Source organism: Triturus cristatus, chromosome 10 (assembly GCF_964204655.1).
Source record: "Triturus cristatus chromosome 10, aTriCri1.1, whole genome shotgun sequence".
Classification (NCBI taxonomy): Eukaryota; Metazoa; Chordata; class Amphibia; order Caudata; family Salamandridae; genus Triturus; species Triturus cristatus.
In genome coordinates, this window is record NC_140593.1 from 804,525,114 (window position 1) to 804,545,820 (window position 20,707).

Below are 20,707 nucleotides of genomic sequence, written 5' to 3' on the forward strand. Positions count from 1 at the left end.
CAGTGAATATATAATATATAATATAATTTGGTGTGAGCAAGGCACAAGCCTCTGCTGAAACACGTTACAACGATAAATAAAGAGTGCAATATATATACACACACACACTTTACACAGTGGCAGTTTCTACTGGGTAACTGTGTAGTTATAGTTAGGTCAGAGTTTTCATAGGAAGAGCATTTTTTCTATTCTCTTAACCTTTCATGCAGTTTGATGAATCTACACAAACCTCCTCAAAAAGTTAATTGAACGTGGCTCCTTGAAAGAAAAGTTTCATGCTGATCCGTCCAGGGGAGGGCAAGAAAAGGTTGGGAAAGGGGGGTGTCTCTAAAGTGAAAGTTCTCATGTTAATTCCCATTGGACACTTTGCAGAAAGAATGGTTGATTGGAATTACACCAAATTTGCCAAAACAGTTACAACTTTACAGCTGTTTTGGAGAAAGCAGCATTTAAAGAGGGACTTAGATTGTGCACCAAGAGGTTAACCTGCTGGAAAAGTATATCTAGACAGTTGATCCAGTAGGAGTCTTATGGTACCAAAACATTTAAGAAAATATCTGCTTCTTACAGATATAGGGAGCTTGTTTTCACCGTCAGCCAATTTGGTCCCATGGGAACAAAACAATCTGTTTGGCTGGTTGCAACATTCAACAAATCGGGGTCTTTATCCAAGGGTCCTGAATTTGCAGGAAAAAGGCAACATGAGGGGGCAGGGTGAGCAGACTCTGACTCTAAGGCCCATGTGAAGACTTCCTGTAATAAAAACAAAAAAATGCTGTTAATTTTGTCAGCATAACAGCAGTACTACTGTGGGATTCGGCACTACCCTGTAGTACCACGGTATTGAAAATAGTAATTTAAAAATGCTGTGCACACTAGGAATTGGATGTCTGTGGGCTGGATGTAGTACCTGGCCACAGGTCAAGCACCCAGCTGCTGCTGTGCAAGACCAAAGGATGTTGCAGTGGGGTTGGGTGTTCCCAGGGGGTTGAGTGCAGGGCCTGGCAGCAAGCTAACCATGTGCCACAGCCAACCCCTGCTGTACAAAGCCTAAAGCTCTGCGTAGTGCATGGGTTGGGCATCCGGTAGTGGGTAGGGTGCCAGGCTGGCCGTCGGGCATGTCCTGCTGCCAACCAATGCTGTGCCCAGCCAATGTCTTCATGCAGTGAGACTTAGCTCCTCTGGGGTTGGGGGTTGGGGGGATTGGCTCACAGTCTCTATGCACAATCCCCACTGTTCACTGCCAAACACTTAGGCACAGATATGACAAACAACATAATTTCTTTTTCTATTTTTAACCAAGATTGGTGGTTTTATGAAGAACTTATTGGGATGGATTTTGAAACATTTTTCTCATTTTTTTTCAAGTATTGTCCAATTTCTTTCCACCATACTTTTTGCATTCAGGTTGAAGTGCAGCCACAAGTTTGTCTCAAGCTCCAGCTCTCTGCTTAAACACAGAAATCACCTAACAATATTTGGTGCAGTACAGCCCTATATTGGTGTTAATAGACTTCACATCAGGCTGTGTTGCAAGGACTAGTGGTAGTACAGGATCTCCAAATTGTGCAAATATTCCTGCAACAGAAGACGCTGAGGTCCCCTCGTCCTATCTTCTCTTTACAGTGTTCAACTGCTGATTGCTCTTCATCATATCTGATGTCCCAAAAGAGTATTTACCCCTAGTAATCCTTCTAACTTCTTTGTGGCACAAGTTACAGTGACATGGCACTGTATCATTGATTTTATGGGTCCTACAGGAGTACCGCGGTACCAAGGTGACACAAAAAAAACCATTTAAAGCAGCCATCTTCTTCGTCACTCAGGGTACCCTACTCAAAAATAGGAACACAATCCTTAGGAAAAAGGAAAAGCATTTTCAGAACACAATTTCCAGAATTGTATTTTGCAGAGCCACACTGATGTGCAGACATTTCAAGTGCATTATGGCATCTGACAAAACTCCCCAGCAGCATCCACTGACAACACCATCCTCTAGCTCTTCCTGGCTTTTTCCATTGCAAAATGACAATTTAATTATGTCGCCTTCGACCTCTGCACAACCAGCTAATCCTGAAAAAAATTGGTTGCATGGCAGTTCTTTTTGTTACGTGCTGGTAAAAAAATAAATGCACAGCAAGTTACTTGCACCATGTACAAACAAGTGCCACATAGAGGCAAAGCTGGTTACTACTTCATGGGGATGAGGGGATCTGGAAGCAGCTACGAGCTATGCATCCCAACCATATAGCTCAAGCTGTCTGAAAGAAACAACATGGCTGAAGAAACTGCACCCCTGGAACTACAAAATCAACAACTACACGAAGATGAGGAGAAGATGCTGCATTTTACCACATACTGTAAACACTGCTTCAAAATTATGACTTCCAGACAGCCCAACAAAATTATTTTTGTCAATGCCATGGAAGTCCACCTAAAAAGGGATCACAGAGAGTTGTTTTTATAAACACTTGTTATGTGAAAAAATAAAGTAAAACATATATTAGTTTAATAGTTTGATACTTTGCAAAGCTTCTAAAAAATTCCAAACAAAAGTGTTTTTTAAAAACTTTAAAAAAAACAACTAAGAACAATCTAATTATAAAGAGATCAACTTTATACATAGACAAGCATTCAGTCATTTCTGCATGCAACTAGAGATTCTGTGCAGATGGTGTCAGGCTGGATACTTACAGAGGGTTGGGCATGAGGTGTGGTCGTAGACTAGACCTCGTGTCAAAACTTCACTACGCATGGTTGTACAGTATGCACAGTGGGGTTGCTCACTTGAAGAAGGTGTTACACATGGTCCATTTAGAATATGATAAAAAAACAGAACTTTATTGAAAAAAAAAAAAGTTTAAAGTGGCATTAAAGCTAGATGTTGTAATCTTAAATTATGTTGAAGGAACCTCAGAAATTCAGTGAAAAAACAGCTGCTACAATTTGAGTTTTGGTAAAGTTGACCTTATCACCTGAGAGTTGGCCAAACTAATTAGCTATATTCTCTAGAGCTGTAAGTTGTCCCCATTACACCAGGTATGAAATGGATGAACCATGACTTGCCTTTCCAGTGAAGCCAAAATACAGTCAACTATTCCAGGGTTTGGGTGAGTGGTGCATCTGGAGAGCTGTATAGGGACAATATTTACTCATCAGTCGGAGCTGGAGGAAATCGAATTTTTACCACCGTCTCCATGAACGGAGGAGAGTTCATTTGTGAAAATCGTATTGTTCTTCCAAATTGCTCTAACTCCCTTTAGCATTTTCCATGGCACAACCATCAAATTTTTCCTGAAACTAAAATCATGCATGATCTGATCTATTTGGGAGGAGGGGTGGCTACCTGTGTAAAATTTAAAACCCTTACCGAATCCCTGGCCGTGGCAGCTTTTCTACCCATGATCTTCCGGTTACCAAGGTTCCCTTTAAAAACTACTTCTATCAAATAGCTAATGAACCTTGCAAGCTAAAATTTAAAAGGCTGCAAAGGCTCTTTTTTCTCTGTACAAAGGGCTTGTCTGTCTTCTTCTCGACGAAAAACATATTTCACTCAGTTGAGTCAATGCTAAAGCTGTACCACAATTGGCACAACTTCAGCAACCCCTATAAGTCCCTAGTACATGGTACCCCTGGTACCTAAGGCATTGGGACTGAAGCGGGTCCACTAGGGCTGCAGCACAAATTGATGTCACCAAGATCATACAAACTGCCATTGCAGGCTGTGTGTCTTGGTGCAGAGAAAGCTGAAAAGTTGACATGGCACACATCCCTGTGTGCCATGCCCACAGACACTGCATGAGGTATAAATAAATCACCTCTAATGCAGCCCTTACAGCCCTAATGCATGGGGCACTATACCGCATGTGTGGATATATCTGCATGAGCAGATATAGCCGTATAATATTGAAGTCCATTCTTGGATATTGTAAGTGCACAGGGAAGCCATAGAGAGTACATGGATTGGATACTTGTCATCATGAGTTTCCTAGCTCCATGATGGATTCATGTACCCTAAGATGCTTGGTACCAAACATCTTCTCTTAATAAATCCTGTCTGCTCCCAGTGTTGGATTTATTAATAAATGAACACAGAGAACACCTTAGAGGTCCCCTGAAAACCTACCAACCACTGGTGTAGTCTCTGACTAGTCTTAGCCAGCCTGCCACCACCAGACCTATTTCTGACATCATGGGGTGAGAGCCAGAGCTCTCAGAACCCAGGAACAAAGCTTGCTCTGGGCGGAAGTGCTTCAAAGCTTCCCCAGGCCAGGATGGCATTCCAAGGCGAGAAGCTTTAAAGGCGATGCCTCCTTTGAAATGTGACCCAGGCATCTCCAGATAGTGGAGGATGCCAACCCCCTTTCTTGCTGAACATATGGCAGGAGGACAGGCACGAAAATTAGGAACTGGGTCCCCATTCAGCATGCACCACCACAAAGGTGGGGCAGGTGATGTGGAGCCTACTTTTCATTTCCCTCCACATTGGTTTGAGAGGGAATTAGCCAATTAGGGGCAGGGTAGTGCCCCTTTCCCCAGGAAGTGGTCACTTAGAGGTTGTAGACACTCTAAATGTAGGTACCCCATTGGCTCCTACATGTCACCCCTTTTAACACCCCTAAATTTAGTATTTATGTGGCATCCGTGGGCCTTGCAACTTAGATTCGACACATACAAAGAAGATAAGGGCAAAAAAGAGATGTTGACCTGAGGACTGAAGCCCTGATGCAGAAAATGTGTGCCAACCCCTGCCTGCTGCCTTCAGGACTCAACAATTGTGGTGTGCTGTCTCATTCTGCAACTGTGAGGCCTCCAAGAATGCCAGAGCCTCTCAAGCTTTCGACAAATTGCCAAAGAACTCCCTTTGAGTAGAGGTGCTACTCTCCTGCAGTCTGCTCAGTTTCCTGGCTTGCTGCTCTCCGGCAACTCTGATGCAGCACTCGAACCAAAAGTGGTACACCTGCCCTGGAGGATCAAATCTGTCTCCCCTCCAAGTGTGGAGTCACCAGGATCTACCGGAGCTGTGCCGCACCAATACCTGGGGTATGGAACCTTTTGCAGCATTCACCACGACTAAGACTTCAATCCGGACTCCATCGGCCCAGAAAGCAAGCACCTGTCGAGGGACATTAACACCCCTGAGTCCCACTTTGTGAGTGACCCAGCTGACCTGGAATCGTCTATTCAAGCTGCCTGCCCGTGACCGCAAGGACATCTTGAAGTGTGCTGCACGGCTGACCTATCTGCTCTGCACCCAGCCCGCCTGGCCTGGGTACTGACAAAGAAGCTGTCGCTCCTGCAGACCTAAGGCCCTTGCAACCTCTTGCCTCAAGTGGGACTTCTCGGACTTAGCTTTAAGTCCCCTTGTGCAATGTGTTTTTAAGTGGCCCCTTTCTCCGTAGCACACCAGCTACCAACGACCTCAGCACCCTGATCCCAGCCGAATCCGGGATGCTCACAAGAATCCACTGGTGGGACATTGGGCCTGGCCTTGCTACTTACCTAAATCCCGAAGGTGAACCTTGAGATCCAACTGTGTGATTTAATATGCATTTTTCTATCTTCTCCCATTGACTTCAATGGTGTCTAACTGCGCAAAACTGATTTATTTTGTGAACCTGAAAAATTAATATCTTAAAAAGTACTTACAGTAGAACAGAGTTCTTGATCTGAAAAATTCCAGAAAAATCTGTGTTATTTTTATCAATTGGTCTTGGCTGTATTCTTAAGTGTGTCTATCATTTGTGGCCTCTGTATGTTCAAAAAATGCTTAGCACGACTGCTCGCACACACTACCACAAATAAAGCTTTAGTATTATCTACTTTTGCCTCTGTATACCAATATGGGTCTCACTGGACTCTCTGCACAGCGTAATTCATTTTTGTGCACTCTATAGAGAGCCAGCATCTGCACATTCCATTATTACAGCATAAAGAATACTATGTAGAAACAATGTGGACACTTCTCCAGACCTCTGGATACCTTTTGGGATGCTCACCATGTGATATAAGACAAAGCAGAAAGCAAAGGTAGTCTCCACACTTTCTGTGAAAATTCATAGAAATGAAACAGTTCTCTTTATCATCTCTCAACATTGGGAAGGATATTTCCGGAAATCAATGAGCTAAGATGGCAACATTAAGTGAAGAATATATCTCTGGGCTACCGAGTGCATGTGATTTGCCATAAGCACAAACATCACTTGTACTGCAACACAGCAAAACTTCTCACAATACACAGGGCTCTCCTTGATTCCTCTTGGTTGGGTAAGGCAGAGGCTGCTGACTTATTTAACTATCCGGGAGCTGCTCTGCAGAAAAGATCACTTAGAAATGACTTACATAGCTACAAACTATTGTCCAGGGGAAGATGTGCAGGTTAGCCCACTCAGTTTCTGCTTTAAGTTTGTGTAGTCAGAACTACCTCCTACAAATCTCCTCAAGGTTGCCACATTCATATCTCGAAGGATAGGTGCACAATGTTGGTCGGCGCCTAATCCACTGCATTGGGGAAATTGGTTGAGGCATATAACATACCACTGACACTGAGGATTCTTTCATGAACTGTGTGAGCCAAATGTGATGCACAGAGATGCCTGGCCTTAATGTAATGAATTATTTGCGGTGCTCGTGTGCTTCCTACTGGTTTAAAACAAGGTTACGACCTGTCTGACTTATTTGGGTCTTAGGAGCATGTGATGGTTTTTGGTGGCCTTCCCTGAACGAGGAGACAAGTGAAGGCAAGAATGGGAGAATAAGCAATGTGTTTTCACACATGCATGTACTTACTACCCATCTGACTAATTCAGGTGCTAGGAACCTTGGAAATGAATTTGTAATAAATTGGCATTGGGCCAAAGGGTTCTTTCAATATTCTTGCCTTAAATGGAGTAAACGTAATGGATGAGCACTAACCAATAACAGGACGCGTTTTAAGTCTAACGAAATGCAACGTTTTTTGATAAAGGATGGAGTCAATGAACCATCGCTGAAGGAATGGCCAGGTAAAAAGAGTAAACTGGTTGATAATGGAGTGTAACCAGCTGGCAGTAGGTGTAGGCTTGCAATGGACGGTAACTGTACCACCATCTATCTACTAACCTCAAAGGGATGTTTGAAAGGCAGCAACTAAGGAAATCTGCCAACAAGTTTCCTTGACACTGCCGGGCGCCTCCTGCCACCACTTTTTAGGAGATGCGCATGGGGGAAGCCCAAACACTGGCGTAAAGGTGTCATTAAGGAGGAGCGCCAAGGATTTCCACAATTCGCTGAGTTCACTTGGCTCCACCCACATCTCAATTTTATTTTAATTACACCGTTTCTGGTAGAACATGGACAAAATTCAAATCGGGTCGAAAAATGCTGTGCAGTTTTCTAGAAGAGTACTCAGAAATCTGTTTGTATGTCATCTAATGTAGGTTTTAGGGCAGGCATGCAGGCTTCCAAGACAAATTAGGACCAGTTTAGTTAATCACACATTACTCCCCTTTCCGCATAGTGTAAACTCCAATCTCGAACATGTGGGTGATAGGAAGGTGTTTTGCAAGATTGTACAATGGCCTTAGGAAGCAATTGCGGAGGAGTGACACCGAGAGGACTTAGGGATTGACTCAACAGGCTGCTTTTTGTGTTTTTTCAACACTGCAAAATGAAGAATTTTCTATTTGATTCACATAAAATGTTACTTTTTGGAAAGATCATTTTTAGTATTGGAAGTGCGACCAGCTAGTTTCTTCCACACTGGAATCCGCATTTCCAAAGAACTGTGCACCCATAATGGTTGAGTGAGTAAAATATTTACGAATCAGTACTTCACAGTCGGGGGAATGAGGAAGTTGAGCACAGGTGGGGGACACACCGATCTCATTCATCGCAATCCACTATCAATTTAGAAACCTCGATATGGATTGTCTAGCGAAAGGGATGCCGACTGAGGTGCACAAAGAAGTCGTTTTCTCGTTTAAAGGTTTGGGGTTGTAAAGACCTTTGGACTGTAATTGAGACTGGACACCGTGGAAGATGAACGTGTGTCTTTCCTTGTTTAATGCCCTTGGTCACCGACTCAATGAGAATAAGCCTCAGATCAGATGCAAAGCACAGGGCCTGCTTAAAAACAGATATCTTCAGAGAGCCACTCCGGAAACATCCCAAGGTTAATGGGAAGAGCGAAGGGAGATGAAATGTGGAGCACTTCCAGGGAGGTGCACCATTGCAGCAGAGTTCAACGTGCAGAACACCTACGCGTGCACCTGTACTACCACGCTGCTATGGCCTTCAAGAACTGTAGGGATGGCGTCAAAGGGCCATTTAAATTCAGATTTGCAATGCAATCAAATGACAATATTTTAAAGGCTCCGTATACATAAATATAACTCTAATACAATTTCCAGCATTATCCTATTTTTGCTGTACTTACCTAGGTCCACTATTTATTTTGTTCACATCTGGTACAAAACAACCTCAATGAAAAAAATACACTTCCCTGTTCTTTCAGGATGGAAACGCATGCAGCTGCGCCAATGTACGTATCTGCTGCCCTCGAGAGCTAACCTGGTAACCAGACCCCACATTTCAAATCAAATCAGACCGCCCAAATCCCCCACTACTTCTAAACTAAGATTCCACTCGTCATTTCTATCGCACCACAGCCTAATCGGTAGCACGTCTTCACTCCAGTACCATGAATAAACAAAGCTCCCAATGATAGCTCAATAATGGCCGCCCTCGACACAAAATATCCAAGTGCGAAAAATATAAATTGTTGCAAATATCCACAAATGATCCACGTGTGAGCAAAATCTGACCTCCAGCTGACGAAAATTAGACACTGATCACCAATTAAGCCCTACAGGAAACTCACACGACAAATGAGTCAGGATAGGGGGCAGAGCGTTCATGGTGAAAACTGTGAAACTGTGGAATACCATGCCCCCCCCCCCCCCCTCCCCATGTTGGAATCAGAACCGGCCTTTAGGAAGGTCTTAACCTGGCTTTTCAGCGTGCCTTGGATCGACCTTCTTGTTACCCCCCCCCCCCCACGAATCTGCAACATAGCCCCAGGACACCTCTATTGAGGTAGCCGCGCGCTCTATAAACTCAGATGATTGATTGATAAGAGTGATCTCTCATTGGCGCTTGGAGTGGGTCGATAAATGTTCTAATGCAGAGTCTAAGGGCCTTTTACATATACATGTGGGTTTAACGCTAACGCAGGGCGGCAAAAATAGAAAGTGGCCACCACATCGCAAATAACCAAGTTGAAACTAGCTCACATTCAAAACGGAGTTGCCAAAAATAGCCATCTTTTAGCGCAATATCAACTGGTTCCCTTTCCACAGACCACCAAAGTCCTCTCACATACTCTTTGGTGAACCCTCCAGAACAGAATTTAGGGGGTAAAACTTGCTCTTCCTTCCACTGTCCCTGCTGTACCTGGTCTGTGGCTCAACAGCAAAGTTCAAATTCCATTGCTGACATTACAAGTACCACCAAGATATTAGAAGAGCGCTTCTAAAATGTGCAGCCTTTCACTTAAATGCATCTCAAGCAAGCAGCCATAAATCAAATCCCTCAATGTTCCTTGGATCTGGGGCCTCAGTGGAATCTCATCCACAGACAGAAGAAACACACTTTCATCAGCTACCTGCATTGAAATATTTAAATGCACAGTATTATTGAACTGGACTCACAATATTATTGCACTGGGATCTAATATTGTCAGACCAGGCAACCAATATAGGAAAGGTGGCATAAAACATCACTGAACACAAAATGAGGGAAAAGGAAATCCAATAGTGTCACAGTATTGAAGGAGACATACAACAGTAGTAAACCCGTTATACATCACTATAAAACTAGGGATGAAAAAACAATTGAACTAGGCATTCAGTATTATAAAACTGGACATCTATAGTATTTAATCAGGCATCCAATATTATTGAGCAGGGCATTCAATATAACTGTCACCCTTCTAGTTTTCATTGTCCTATGCAAACAACTGGCCTACTAGTAAAGCGTTGCACTTGGGTATTTGTTAAAGCATAGAGCAGGCGCAGGTAATTGCCAATATCCTGCACAACCAGCATTTTCTTTACACATGTAAAAGGCTTTTCAGGGGATCCAACATGTGAAATTCATTTACAAGCCCTGAAATTAGATCACTATTAAAATTAAACCAGGGCGTGACTCTGTACAAGCTCAAGAACTTCTCAAGGAAGTAAACTCTACATTGATTTCTCTATTGCTCCACATCCATGACTGCACTGCACTCCTCAATGATGACATTGGAATGGACGGATCTCCCATCGTACATAGCATGCCATAAGGAACACATTTTCTTTTGGTATCCCAGGTATTTATCTTAAAGGACGCGTAGTGGTTGGCAGTTGATTTCAATAGATAACCCCTAGATGGACTGGCATGGGATTATCACTCACCTCTGTGGCCAATTTGCGCATCACAGCACAAAAAGCCTCACTCTTTCCATGCCACAGTGCTCACAACCCACTGTGGGATCAGCAGTCACCTCCATGGCCAGCCTGACTTATGTGGTACCCAAAGTGTTACTGTCCAGGCATTGCAGAGGCCACAGTCACCCCGGGGTGAGCACTTACCTCCTCAGCCTGCTTGCGCAGGGCCTTCTCCCGCTCATACTGCGTCAGCAGTTGTTCGTTGTCCTCCTTCAGCAGCTCCAGCTCCACCTCATGCTCCTGGTTCTCCGTCAGCACAGAGTCCAAGTTCTCCAACACATTCACCACCAGCGGCATCAGTTCCTTGACCACCTCCTCATCGTAGCAGCGGATCAGGCGCTCAAACTCCCTGTAGATGCTGTTAGCAAGGCCCGACACCCGCTCAGACATGACCGAGCCCGAGCAGTAGTCATCCTGGTACACCACCCCATCGTCAATCTGTATCTCCATCATCTTGGCTGCTAAATGTTGGTCTATCACTCAGGGCACGAGGACAGATTCAGGCGGACCTCTGTATGCCTTGAGAAGGCACTGATGGTCTTTTGTTTTGTGCAGTAAATTTGTATATACAGAATCAAAAGCAGAAATAATGGTATAGGTTGCAGAGTCTACATGCCTTCTCGGTCTCCCGTTGAAAAGGGCGCTGGGTTGTTCCTGTTTTTACGAGTCAATTATACAGGTGCAGGGTTGGGTGTGTTTCCGCATCAGCATGCCCATCCTTTGGCTGGCCAGTGCCCGGCTCACTGCAGGATTCATCCAAAAATCCAGGCAACCTCCCTGGGGCTCCAAGCGGTCACTGGCCAAGCATTGCCTTCGGGTCCCCCCGAACACGTCCCTTAAAGGGACGGATCAATTTGGCCCTCAATTTAACGGCGACGAAAAAAAATCATAACCTTTTCCTTTTAATTCCCCATCGTAGCACGTCGCTAAAGGACGGATGCGTCCATTCTACCGATTTGCCGGGCTTGGGCAGTGAGAAGGCATCTTCGATCTTCTACAGCCCTCCCGCATCCATTAATGATGCACCTGACTCTGCGCACCCCTCCCCCTGCCTCTCAGCCCGGACTCCAAAAGGACCACTGAGAGAGGAACAGACACGCACCTGAACGCGCCCGAACCCCGGCTTCTCCCCGTTTTTGTCGTTTGGTCCGCCCTACGCCCCCAAGTCCGGGAATTACAATGACAGCACAAGCGTCCCCGGCAGAGCCTCCTCCCTGCCGCCTGTGACAGCGCTCCTTGGATCCGCCGGGCTCGGCCTCCTCCCTCCCTGGTCCCCCAGCCCCCTCCCCGCCCGGGCTGCTGATCTGACGTCAGGCTGTCTGCATTCTGGGTAGCGGGACCAGCTGATTCATTCTAGCGCCGCCACCTGCACTCGTGCTATTTCGTTGTTTTTTTTTTTTACAACCCTTCTGTGCAAAGAAAACAGGCGTGGTATAATATTCCTTCCCATAAATAAGGAATAGACCAGAGCTCGGAGTGGGAGTGAGTCTTAGGACACCGTATTGTGCAGTCTCCAGATCACCTTCAAATAATCAGTGTGTCCACTGGCATGGCAGATGTGGAGAAATATGGTCCGAAAGGGCACTCCCGTCCCCAGTGTCTCATGGGGCGCCGCGGAGATGTGCCAGGGCGGTGCTACATTGACAATGCACTATGACGCTCGAACGTGATCTTCCTGTGGGTCTAATGCAGGGCACAAGTCCTAAAAAACACGAAGTGGGTGGACTAACCTAGTTAGGCAGTATGCAAGTGACATCACGGCGCATGAGATCACGGCGCACGACATCACGCACCCAACATCACACAGGGCATCACAGGAATTGGCATCATAGAAAGTGGCATCACAAGCCACAGCTTTACATAAAGTGGCATCACACGAAGTGACATCAAATCTAAAGCCCTGACATATATGTTTAGCAGGTCTATCATGTGTACGTTTGAGCGCATTGATAGGGTAATAGCACAGTGAGCTATGGGAGATATGTGACTTCTACACCTTGCAATCCCCCAATTTTATGTAACACATCCTGTACATTCATTTACAAACGTATATAATGTATTGTACATGTAATATGCGCGTGTTGATGTAAAGCGCTCTGACACCCTGCATTGGGATGAGTAGGGCTATGCAAGAAAGAATAGTGGAACTTAAATTATTTCAACGCCTCCTCAGGTGTAGTAAGCTGTATATAAATTCAATTTGCTGTGTGTATATACTGGGAAAGTCCAACACATCTGACATTCTTACAGTGCATGCATATCTTCTAAATAGGGACTGAGAAAAGTGAAAACAAAGTAAAAAGCTGCCTTTCTTAAGTATGAGTGAAGTGCTAACCTTTGTTTCCCCTCCGCTTCATTTGCTTCTAGGTGTGAAGCTCCTGATTGCTGCCAGCTAAGAGACTCTCAAAAGGAGGCCTGATGACCCCTCAAATTCGGCCTTTGTTATGGGCCCAGCAGGAGTCTTAAATAAGAAAGCCCTGACCCTGCCTGCATGTAGCTGCTTGTTGCAGATGGAAAGCAGACAACGTGCAGACGCTGCTGAAAGTGTCCCAGGGTTTGGAAATTACAACGGGATGATTTCAGCACATTAGTCAGTGGGGCCCAAATTCTTGGCAGGGTGGACGGAATTCACCCTGTGAAAATAGTGGGTGGACGGCGTCCACCTGTGTGTATTCCCGGCTCGTGCCCTGGTCTAATGGGTGTGGCCCTCCTCCATGAGAGCCAGGTTCATAAACTTATTGGTATACTGTGGGCCCAGGTCACATGACCTACTTTTGAATGCAAATTGGGATCGGGTTTATGGTTATGCACTTGTGAAATGCGTGCAATTGTATCCAGCTGCAAGACTGATAATGTTGTAAATCCATTGAGGAAGTCTCTGCTCCTCCCTCTCTGCTCATATAGTTCCTTCTCTGCTCCCTGCTATTTCTGTTCTCAGTAATGTCCTTCAGTAGGGAAAAGATGGGATCAAATATTGTATTTGAAAGCACATTTTACATAAATTGGATAAAAAGCTACAGGCTCTCAAAGGGGCCACTTATGAAATGTTTCAATCCTCAAGGAATGCCAAGGACGTTTGAACCTCTCCACTAGCTGTTACCATTAAAAACAAGCAAAAAATAAAACCACTTTATCTTTTTTATACAATGTCATTCACCCTCCCAGGTTCCAATCAGTTTTTTGCTTTGTTAGAAAATCTTGCACCGCTGCTTCCCCTGCTACGCCTGTTTTGCCTGCTAGTAGAGCTCAGTCACAGTCAGTTCTAGTATTTGTGGGACCCTGGGCAGAGTAAGAATATGCAAGGCCCAACTAAGATTTGACATTTTACTGCAAATATAAATAAAAAACCTAATCAAATAAGCACATATATTTTAAAGCTGTATTGCGTGGAAATACATTAAATTATTGAAACTGGTTGACATCACAAACCCCCACCGGAGCAGTTTAGTAGAAGCAGGTAAGTTTTGCTCCCGCGTCTGGTGGGCTTTTGGGGCATTGTAAATGCCACCCAGGTTTGTGGGAGGCATCGTTGGAAAGGGGAGAGTTTCCCCTTTTCATCAATGCCTCTCACAAACAGATTTGTGCTTGTGTATCGCAGTGAGCCATGATCCACAAGCATGAATCCCACTAGGCCACCAAGGACACCACTACAGGGCTACAGGGGTCGGCCCACGTGGTACATGACAAGCCACCCTCCCGGGGGCATTATATATATATATATATAAATATTACCTACTGGCGGTCGCCAGTAGGTAGTTATAGTTAGGACCTACTATCCATAGGAAATCCGCAACATTCTATTTGGAATAACTTTGGTGCCGGTTGACGAACCTTCGCAAAATTTTCAAAACTCGTGGCCCGCTACGGTCCGCTCCTATCCTGAAAGTCTCGGGGTGATTCGTCAAGCGGGGGCCCAGAAAAAAGGGGGGGTCCCAAAACGTGTTTTCCCCATGCAATTTTCCATAGGGACCGTTAGTCGCAGCTACAGCCCGAACTGCTGAACGGAATTACACCAAATTTGGCAGAAAGGTAGATCTTGGTTCAGAGTCATGCCTTTTGCTTAAATGGTGTAAATCCGTTCAGTAGTTCCCGAGAAAATCTAAATCAAAATCACATATATATCTATGGCCGCGCTGGATCCGTGCACCCTGCCGTGCACGAGATGTATTCTAATTGGCTGTCAGCACTCCAAATCAGGAAGTGTTGGCAGCCATCTTGTGCCTAGAACCGAGGCACAAGAAACCTATTAAAAAAACGCACAAAACGTGAAAAGGGGGCAAGTTAGAAACACCCTGACCCCCAAGGCCTGCTCAGGGGGACCCACAAGGACCAGCCCCAATTTTTTTTTTTTAAATCGGCAAAATCTGCGCTGGGTGCGCGGATCCTGCCGATCAAAAAAAAACGAAGCTCACTGCTAATTAGCCCCTGGGGGGGCCAAATCCCGGGGGCATGATACAAATAAAGTGTAGGGGGACCAATCCCACCCCCCCACACTGCCCCGGGGACCGCCACCCCCCGGGGCAAAGTATGAATAATTGCGGGGGGCACTCGGCCCCCCTGCAGCACGGGAACCACCACCCCAGGGCTTAATAGTTTAATGTGGGGGGCTTCTAAGGACCCCCTGAGCCCCGGGGACCGCCACCTCCTGGGGCTCGACTTAATTAACATTGCGGGGGTGCCACACAGCCCCCCCGCAGCCCCAGGGACCGCCACCCCCGGGGCTTTTATAAAATAAATAAATAACCTGTGTGGGGGGCTCAAGCCCCCCCACATGCACCGGGAACTGCCACCTCCCCGGGGCACTAAAGATTCAAATTGGGGGGTCCGTGGCAGACCACCCAGCCCTGGGGACCACCACCCCCCGGGGCTTTGTATAGGATGGGTGGGGGGCCGCGCGGCCCCCCTCCTGGAGCCTTGTTGTGGCCCTGGGGACTGCCACACCCCAGGGCCGGCTCCTGCAGTGTCCCGGGGTGCTCATCCCCGGGACCCTGTAGTTTTCTATGGCAGGGCAGGAGCCTCGCGGCTCCTGCCCTGGGATAGCAAATTGCTTTGCTATTTGGAAGAGAGAGCAGGAAACCTGCTCTCTCTTCCAAATAGCAAAGCAAATTGCTTTTCTACAGGGGGAGCTGCATCTTAGCAGCTCCCCGTGTGGAAAAGCAATGCCAGCTCCCGCAGGAGGTGGGGAGCCGGCGGGACCGTGAGGGGATTGGGGACCCCCCACGGTCCCCAACGGAGAGGGCCAGCCCTGGGGGATGGGGTCCCCGGGGCCACAAGCGGCCCACGAGGGGGGCCACGCACCCCCCTCCCCAAAATGTAAAAAAAAAAAAGGCCGGCCCCGGGGGATGGGGTCCCCGGGCCATGAATGGCAAGGCAGCCCCCCTACTAAAAATATTTTAAAAATGGCCATGCCCCGGGGGATGGGGCCCCCAGGGACGTTTATGGCCTTGGGAGGGATCCACGCGGCCCCCTTCCCGAATGTATTATTTAAAAAAAAAAAATTAGGGGGCAGGCCCTGGGGGATGGGGTCCCCAGGGCCAAAATATTAGGAAAAGAAGGCCACACAGCCCCCTTCTTAAACACAAAAAAAGAAAAAGACCGGCATCGCGCCGGAGGCCATGCCCCCTTCTTGTAGCACTCTGCAAACGCGCCCCCTAGCGCGTTTGCAGAGGGCAGAGCGGGAACGAATTCCCCTTGAATACTGGGGGTCCCTGGGGGCCAACTAGCCCACCAGAAACCTCCAGTATGCACCAGGGGGCTGCGTTGCAGATAGGTGGTCTGAGGACACACCCCTTTTTACACCTCTCTGCAACGCAGCACTGTGGCGCTTACTGGAGGTAGCTGGAGGGCTAGTTGCACCCCAGGGACCCTCAGTATTCAATCGGAGTTAATCCCCCAACTTAAAACGCGCCACAGGGCGCGTTTGCACAGTGGTGAAGGGAGGGGGCGGGGCCTGAGTTCACATGTGTGCAAACACATCCTGTGGCGCGGTTTAAGTTGGGGAATTAATTCCTAGTCAATCCTCAGGGTCCCTGGGGGCCAACTAGCCCACAAGGTACCTCCAGTAAGCGCCACGGAGCTGAGTTGCAGAGTGTTTAAAAAGGGGCGTGGCCTCTGAACACCTCTCTGCAACGCAGAGCCCTGGCGCATACTGGAGGTACCTGGTGGGCTAGTTGGCCCCCAGGGGCCCACAGGATTGAGGAGAAATGAATTCTCTAACTTAAAACGCACCACAGGGCGTGCTTGCTGACATGTCACCTCAGGCCACACCCCCTTCCTTCACCACTGTGCAAACACGGCCTGTGGGGTGTTTTAAGTTGGGGAATTAATTCTCTTTCAATACTGAGCTTCCCTGAGGGCCAAATAGCCCAACAGGTATCTCCAGTATGCGCCAGGGAGCTGCGTTGCAGACAGGTGTTCAGAGGCCACGCCCCTATTTACACCTCTCTGCAACGCTGCTCTGTGGCACTTACTGGATGTACCTAGTGGGCTAGTTGGACTCTAGGGACCCTCAAGATTGAAGGGGAATAATTTCCCCAACTTAAAACGCGCCACAGGGCGTGTTTGCACAGTGGTGAAGGGAGGGGATGGTGTAGGAAAGTGGCTCTATATATACTTGATTGATTTGTTTCACTTGGAAATTCTTCTGTGTGTGGAGTTTTGGAACTTTAAAATATTACTCTAAAATCAGCTGAACTACGAATTCCGATTTACTCACCTGTTATCAGGAGAGACATCAGTGCTGCATCTTTGAGCCCTGTACTGATCCTGAAAAGTAATTCTAACCGTACTTACCAGTAACTTGAATTTCCTTCCATAGGCTAACATTGACTGGTTTCACTTTCAAATTCTTCTAAGTGTGGAGTTTTGGAACTTTAAAATATTCACCTACAATCATCTGAACAACGAATTCCAACTTACTCACCTGTTATCAGGAGAGAACCAAGTGCTGCATCTTTTAGCCCAACAAAAGGGGATGATGGACGGAGTGTTGAACATTGCAAACACTCACCCCCAGTCAACTGATCTGGGTTTAATCCATCATCATTCTTTAGCTCACTCCGCCACCCCAGTTCAGACATGACCATATGCAAATCAGTCTGACCCTGTGCCTCATGGGAACAGTCCAGCCCGAACTGCCAAGCCATGTCTTCCCTGGACCGAAACAAGCATCCTGGGACCGGTTTCGGGTTCATAACACTCATCAGCCAGGCTATCTTGAATCCAGTGGCATAGTGAGCAAGGGACCCACGTCTGGGCATACCCTGCCAACTTAGGGCGAACATAGCAAAACCAAAGGGAATGATGGACGGCGTGTTGAACATTGCAAACACTCGCCCCCAGTCAACTGATCTGGGATTAATCCATCATCATACTTTAGCTCACTCCACCACCCCAGTTCAGACAAGGCCATATGCAAATTAGTCTGACCCTGTGCCTCATGGGAACAGTCCAGCCCGAACTGCCCAGCCATGTGTTCCCTGATGACATCTCAAATGACATCACTGATGACATCATCCTTGTGATAGAGTGGCAGACCTCCTCTCACCCTAATATAACCTTTGTTACACACACTCAAAAATAGAAACTAACATTTTCTAAACAATCGTCATACCAATACCAGTTACAACAACCTATTCAGTAATTCTAAGATCTACATACACATCTACTCATACACCAACAGTCCTATATAGTCACTCAAACATGTACTGTTGGAAAGCGTTCCCCGGGGAGGCTGCGGAATACGTTCCTGACCACCCGGAGGCCCACCTTTCCCAGAGTTGGGCCGAGCAAGAGCGGGGAGGCCCTTCCTGGAAGGGTCTCGTACCTAGGATCGCACACGCTGCGCTTACTCTCTTCAGATAGAGGGACACCAAACAGTAATTCTTTTGCAAGACAATAGACTTTATCGTTGGTTGTCAGGGATCTTTATGATCCGGAAGGCAGGAGCAGAATTAGTGCCACAAGCGGCAGCGATCTCGTGATGAGGGGTAAGGGGTAGCGGGACAGTCTTTGAATCAGTGTCTCTGCGGAGTATCCGGCGCACAGCTCTCAATCCTCGAGCTGAGGGGATGTTGCTTCTCTCGGCAATCTCTGCCGATTCTCTTGGAGGAGCGGGCCGCGAGTCACTCAGCAGGCACCGGAGGTTCGTAGTTCGAGGAGCCGCGACGGCGTCAGCAGGGCTCAGATGGTTCAGTGTTCGGGGAGCCGCGACAGCGTCAGCAGGGCTCAGATGGTTCGGAGTTCGGGGAGCCGCGACAGCGTCAGCAGGGCTCAGATGGTTCAGAGTTCGGGGAGCCGCGAGAGCGTCAGCAGGGCTCAGAGGGTTCAGAGTTCGGGGAGCCGCGCCAGCGTCAACAGGGCTCAGATGGTTCAGAGTTCGGGGAGCCGCGACAGCGTCAGCAGGGCTCAGATGGTTCAGAGTTCTTCGGTTCGGGGAGCAATCGAGCTGCGACCAGGTCAGCAGGCTCTCGTCAGTCCAGGTCTTCTCTCCCTCCGGACCCTTCCGCACCCCCTGTTATACTTCCCCTCCTCTTTGAAGTCCGAAGTCCTCGCCGAGAGGGGTCTGGGTGCCTGGGGCGGTGTGTCGGGGCTTCCTGTCGCTCGGCCCTTTGATCTGTTCAGGTGGGTCCGGGAGGGACTCCAGACGCCCAGCAGGCGAGGCGGCCGCTCACCGGGGGCCTGGTGGTCGATCGAAACCTCCCTCGGGGAAGAGACCAGAGGTGTGACAGGGTCGGCGCCTCTCGGTCTGGTTTGGGGGGTTTCGCTCTCCCTCGGCCGGGCATGCGTGTTGGGGATCTGGCCGGCCCTCGGGATGTTGGGCCATGGGGGCCGGAAGTCTGTGACAACGAGGATCGGTGCGGTTGCAGGGTACCTTGCTGGTTGGGAGGGCCCACGCCACGAGGCCGGTCTCACACGTGCCCCCCCAGCTGAAAGGCGGGGAGAACTACCCACCCACTTGGGGGTTCGCCTCGCTGAAGCGGAAGAATCGGGACAAGCCGTCCGCGTTGGCGTGGTCCATCCCGGGGCGATGTTCCACAGTGAAATCCATCCCCTGGAGGGAGATGGACCAGCGTCTGCATCAACCACCGCAAGAGTCGGTGATCTGTTTGTACTCGGAAGTGTGTTCCGAACAGGTAGGGCCGTAGCTTTTTGAGGGCCCAGACTACTGCGAAGGTCTCTCTTTCAATTGTGCTCCACCGCTGTTCTTGGGGCAGCAACCTTCGGCTGATGAAGGCTATGGGCTGATCTATGCCTTTGTCGTCGAACTGGGAGAGGACTGCCCTGATGCCGTGTTCCGAGGCGTCCGTCTGGACCACAAACTCCTGGGCGTAGTCGGGGGCTTTAAGCACCGGAGCCGTACACATAGCAGCTTTTAGGGCGTCGAACGCTTTCTGGCAGGGGGGAGTCCATTGTACTTTCTTGGGGTGTTTTTTGGAGGTTAGCTCTGTGAGGGGGCCTGCGATGCTGCCATAGTTCTTAATAAACCTCCGGTAGTAACCGGTGAGGCCCAGGAAGGCCCGGACTTCTGTTTGGGTCGTGGGGGGTTCCCAGGACAAGATGGCATCGATCTTTGGCTGGAGGGGGGCGACCTGCCCGCTTCCCACCTGGTGCCCCAGATAGGTTACGGAGCCGTGCCCAATTTGACATTTGCTGGCTTTGATGGTGAGGCCGGCCCGGCGCAGAGCCAGCAGGACTTGTCGGAGGTGCTGGAGGTGCTCAGTCCATTGGGAGCTGAATACCGCAATCTCGTCGAGGTATGCTGCGCTGAACTCCTCTAGTCCGGACAGGACCCTGTTCACCAGCCGCTGGAAGGTGGCCGGGGCATTCTTCATTCCAAACAAAATCTCCCTAAAGCGGTAGTGCCCATCCGGGGTGGAGAAGGCGGAGCGCTCCTTGGCTCCCTCGGTGAGGGCAATCTGCCAGTATCCACTAGTTAGGTCGAAGGTGCTGAGGTAGCGAGCGGCCCGAGGCGGTCAATGAGCTCGTCTGCACGGGGGATAGGGTGAGCGTCCGCTCGGGTGACCGCATTGAGTCCTCGGTAGTCTACGCAAAACCTCAGCTCGGGGGCGACACCCGGGGTAGCCGCTTTCGGAACCAGGACTACCGGGCTGGCCCAGGGGCTGTCGGAGGGTTCAATCATCCCGAGGGCCAGCATCTTCGCTACCTCGGTCTGGATGCAGGTTCGGACCCGATCAGGGACCCGGTAGGCCCGGTGTCTCACTGGCGGGCTGTCGCCG

The 20,707-nt window shown here is 48.4% G+C and overlaps 1 protein-coding gene across 3 annotated transcripts in view; it reads right to left on the minus strand.

The window, feature by feature from the left end:
• Window positions 1-11,718, minus strand: part of MAPK8IP3 (mitogen-activated protein kinase 8 interacting protein 3) — a 597,532-nt gene extending 585,814 nt beyond the window's left edge. For all 3 annotated transcript variants that reach the window (XM_085628367.1, XM_085628364.1, XM_085628366.1), the window contains exon 1: window positions 10,614-11,718. In XM_085628367.1, the coding sequence (XP_085484493.1) occupies window positions 10,614-10,922 (309 nt within the window). In that variant the 5' untranslated portion in view covers window positions 10,923-11,718. The remainder of the gene's footprint in view (window positions 1-10,613) is intronic.
• Between the last annotated feature and the right edge of the window lie 8,989 nt (window positions 11,719-20,707).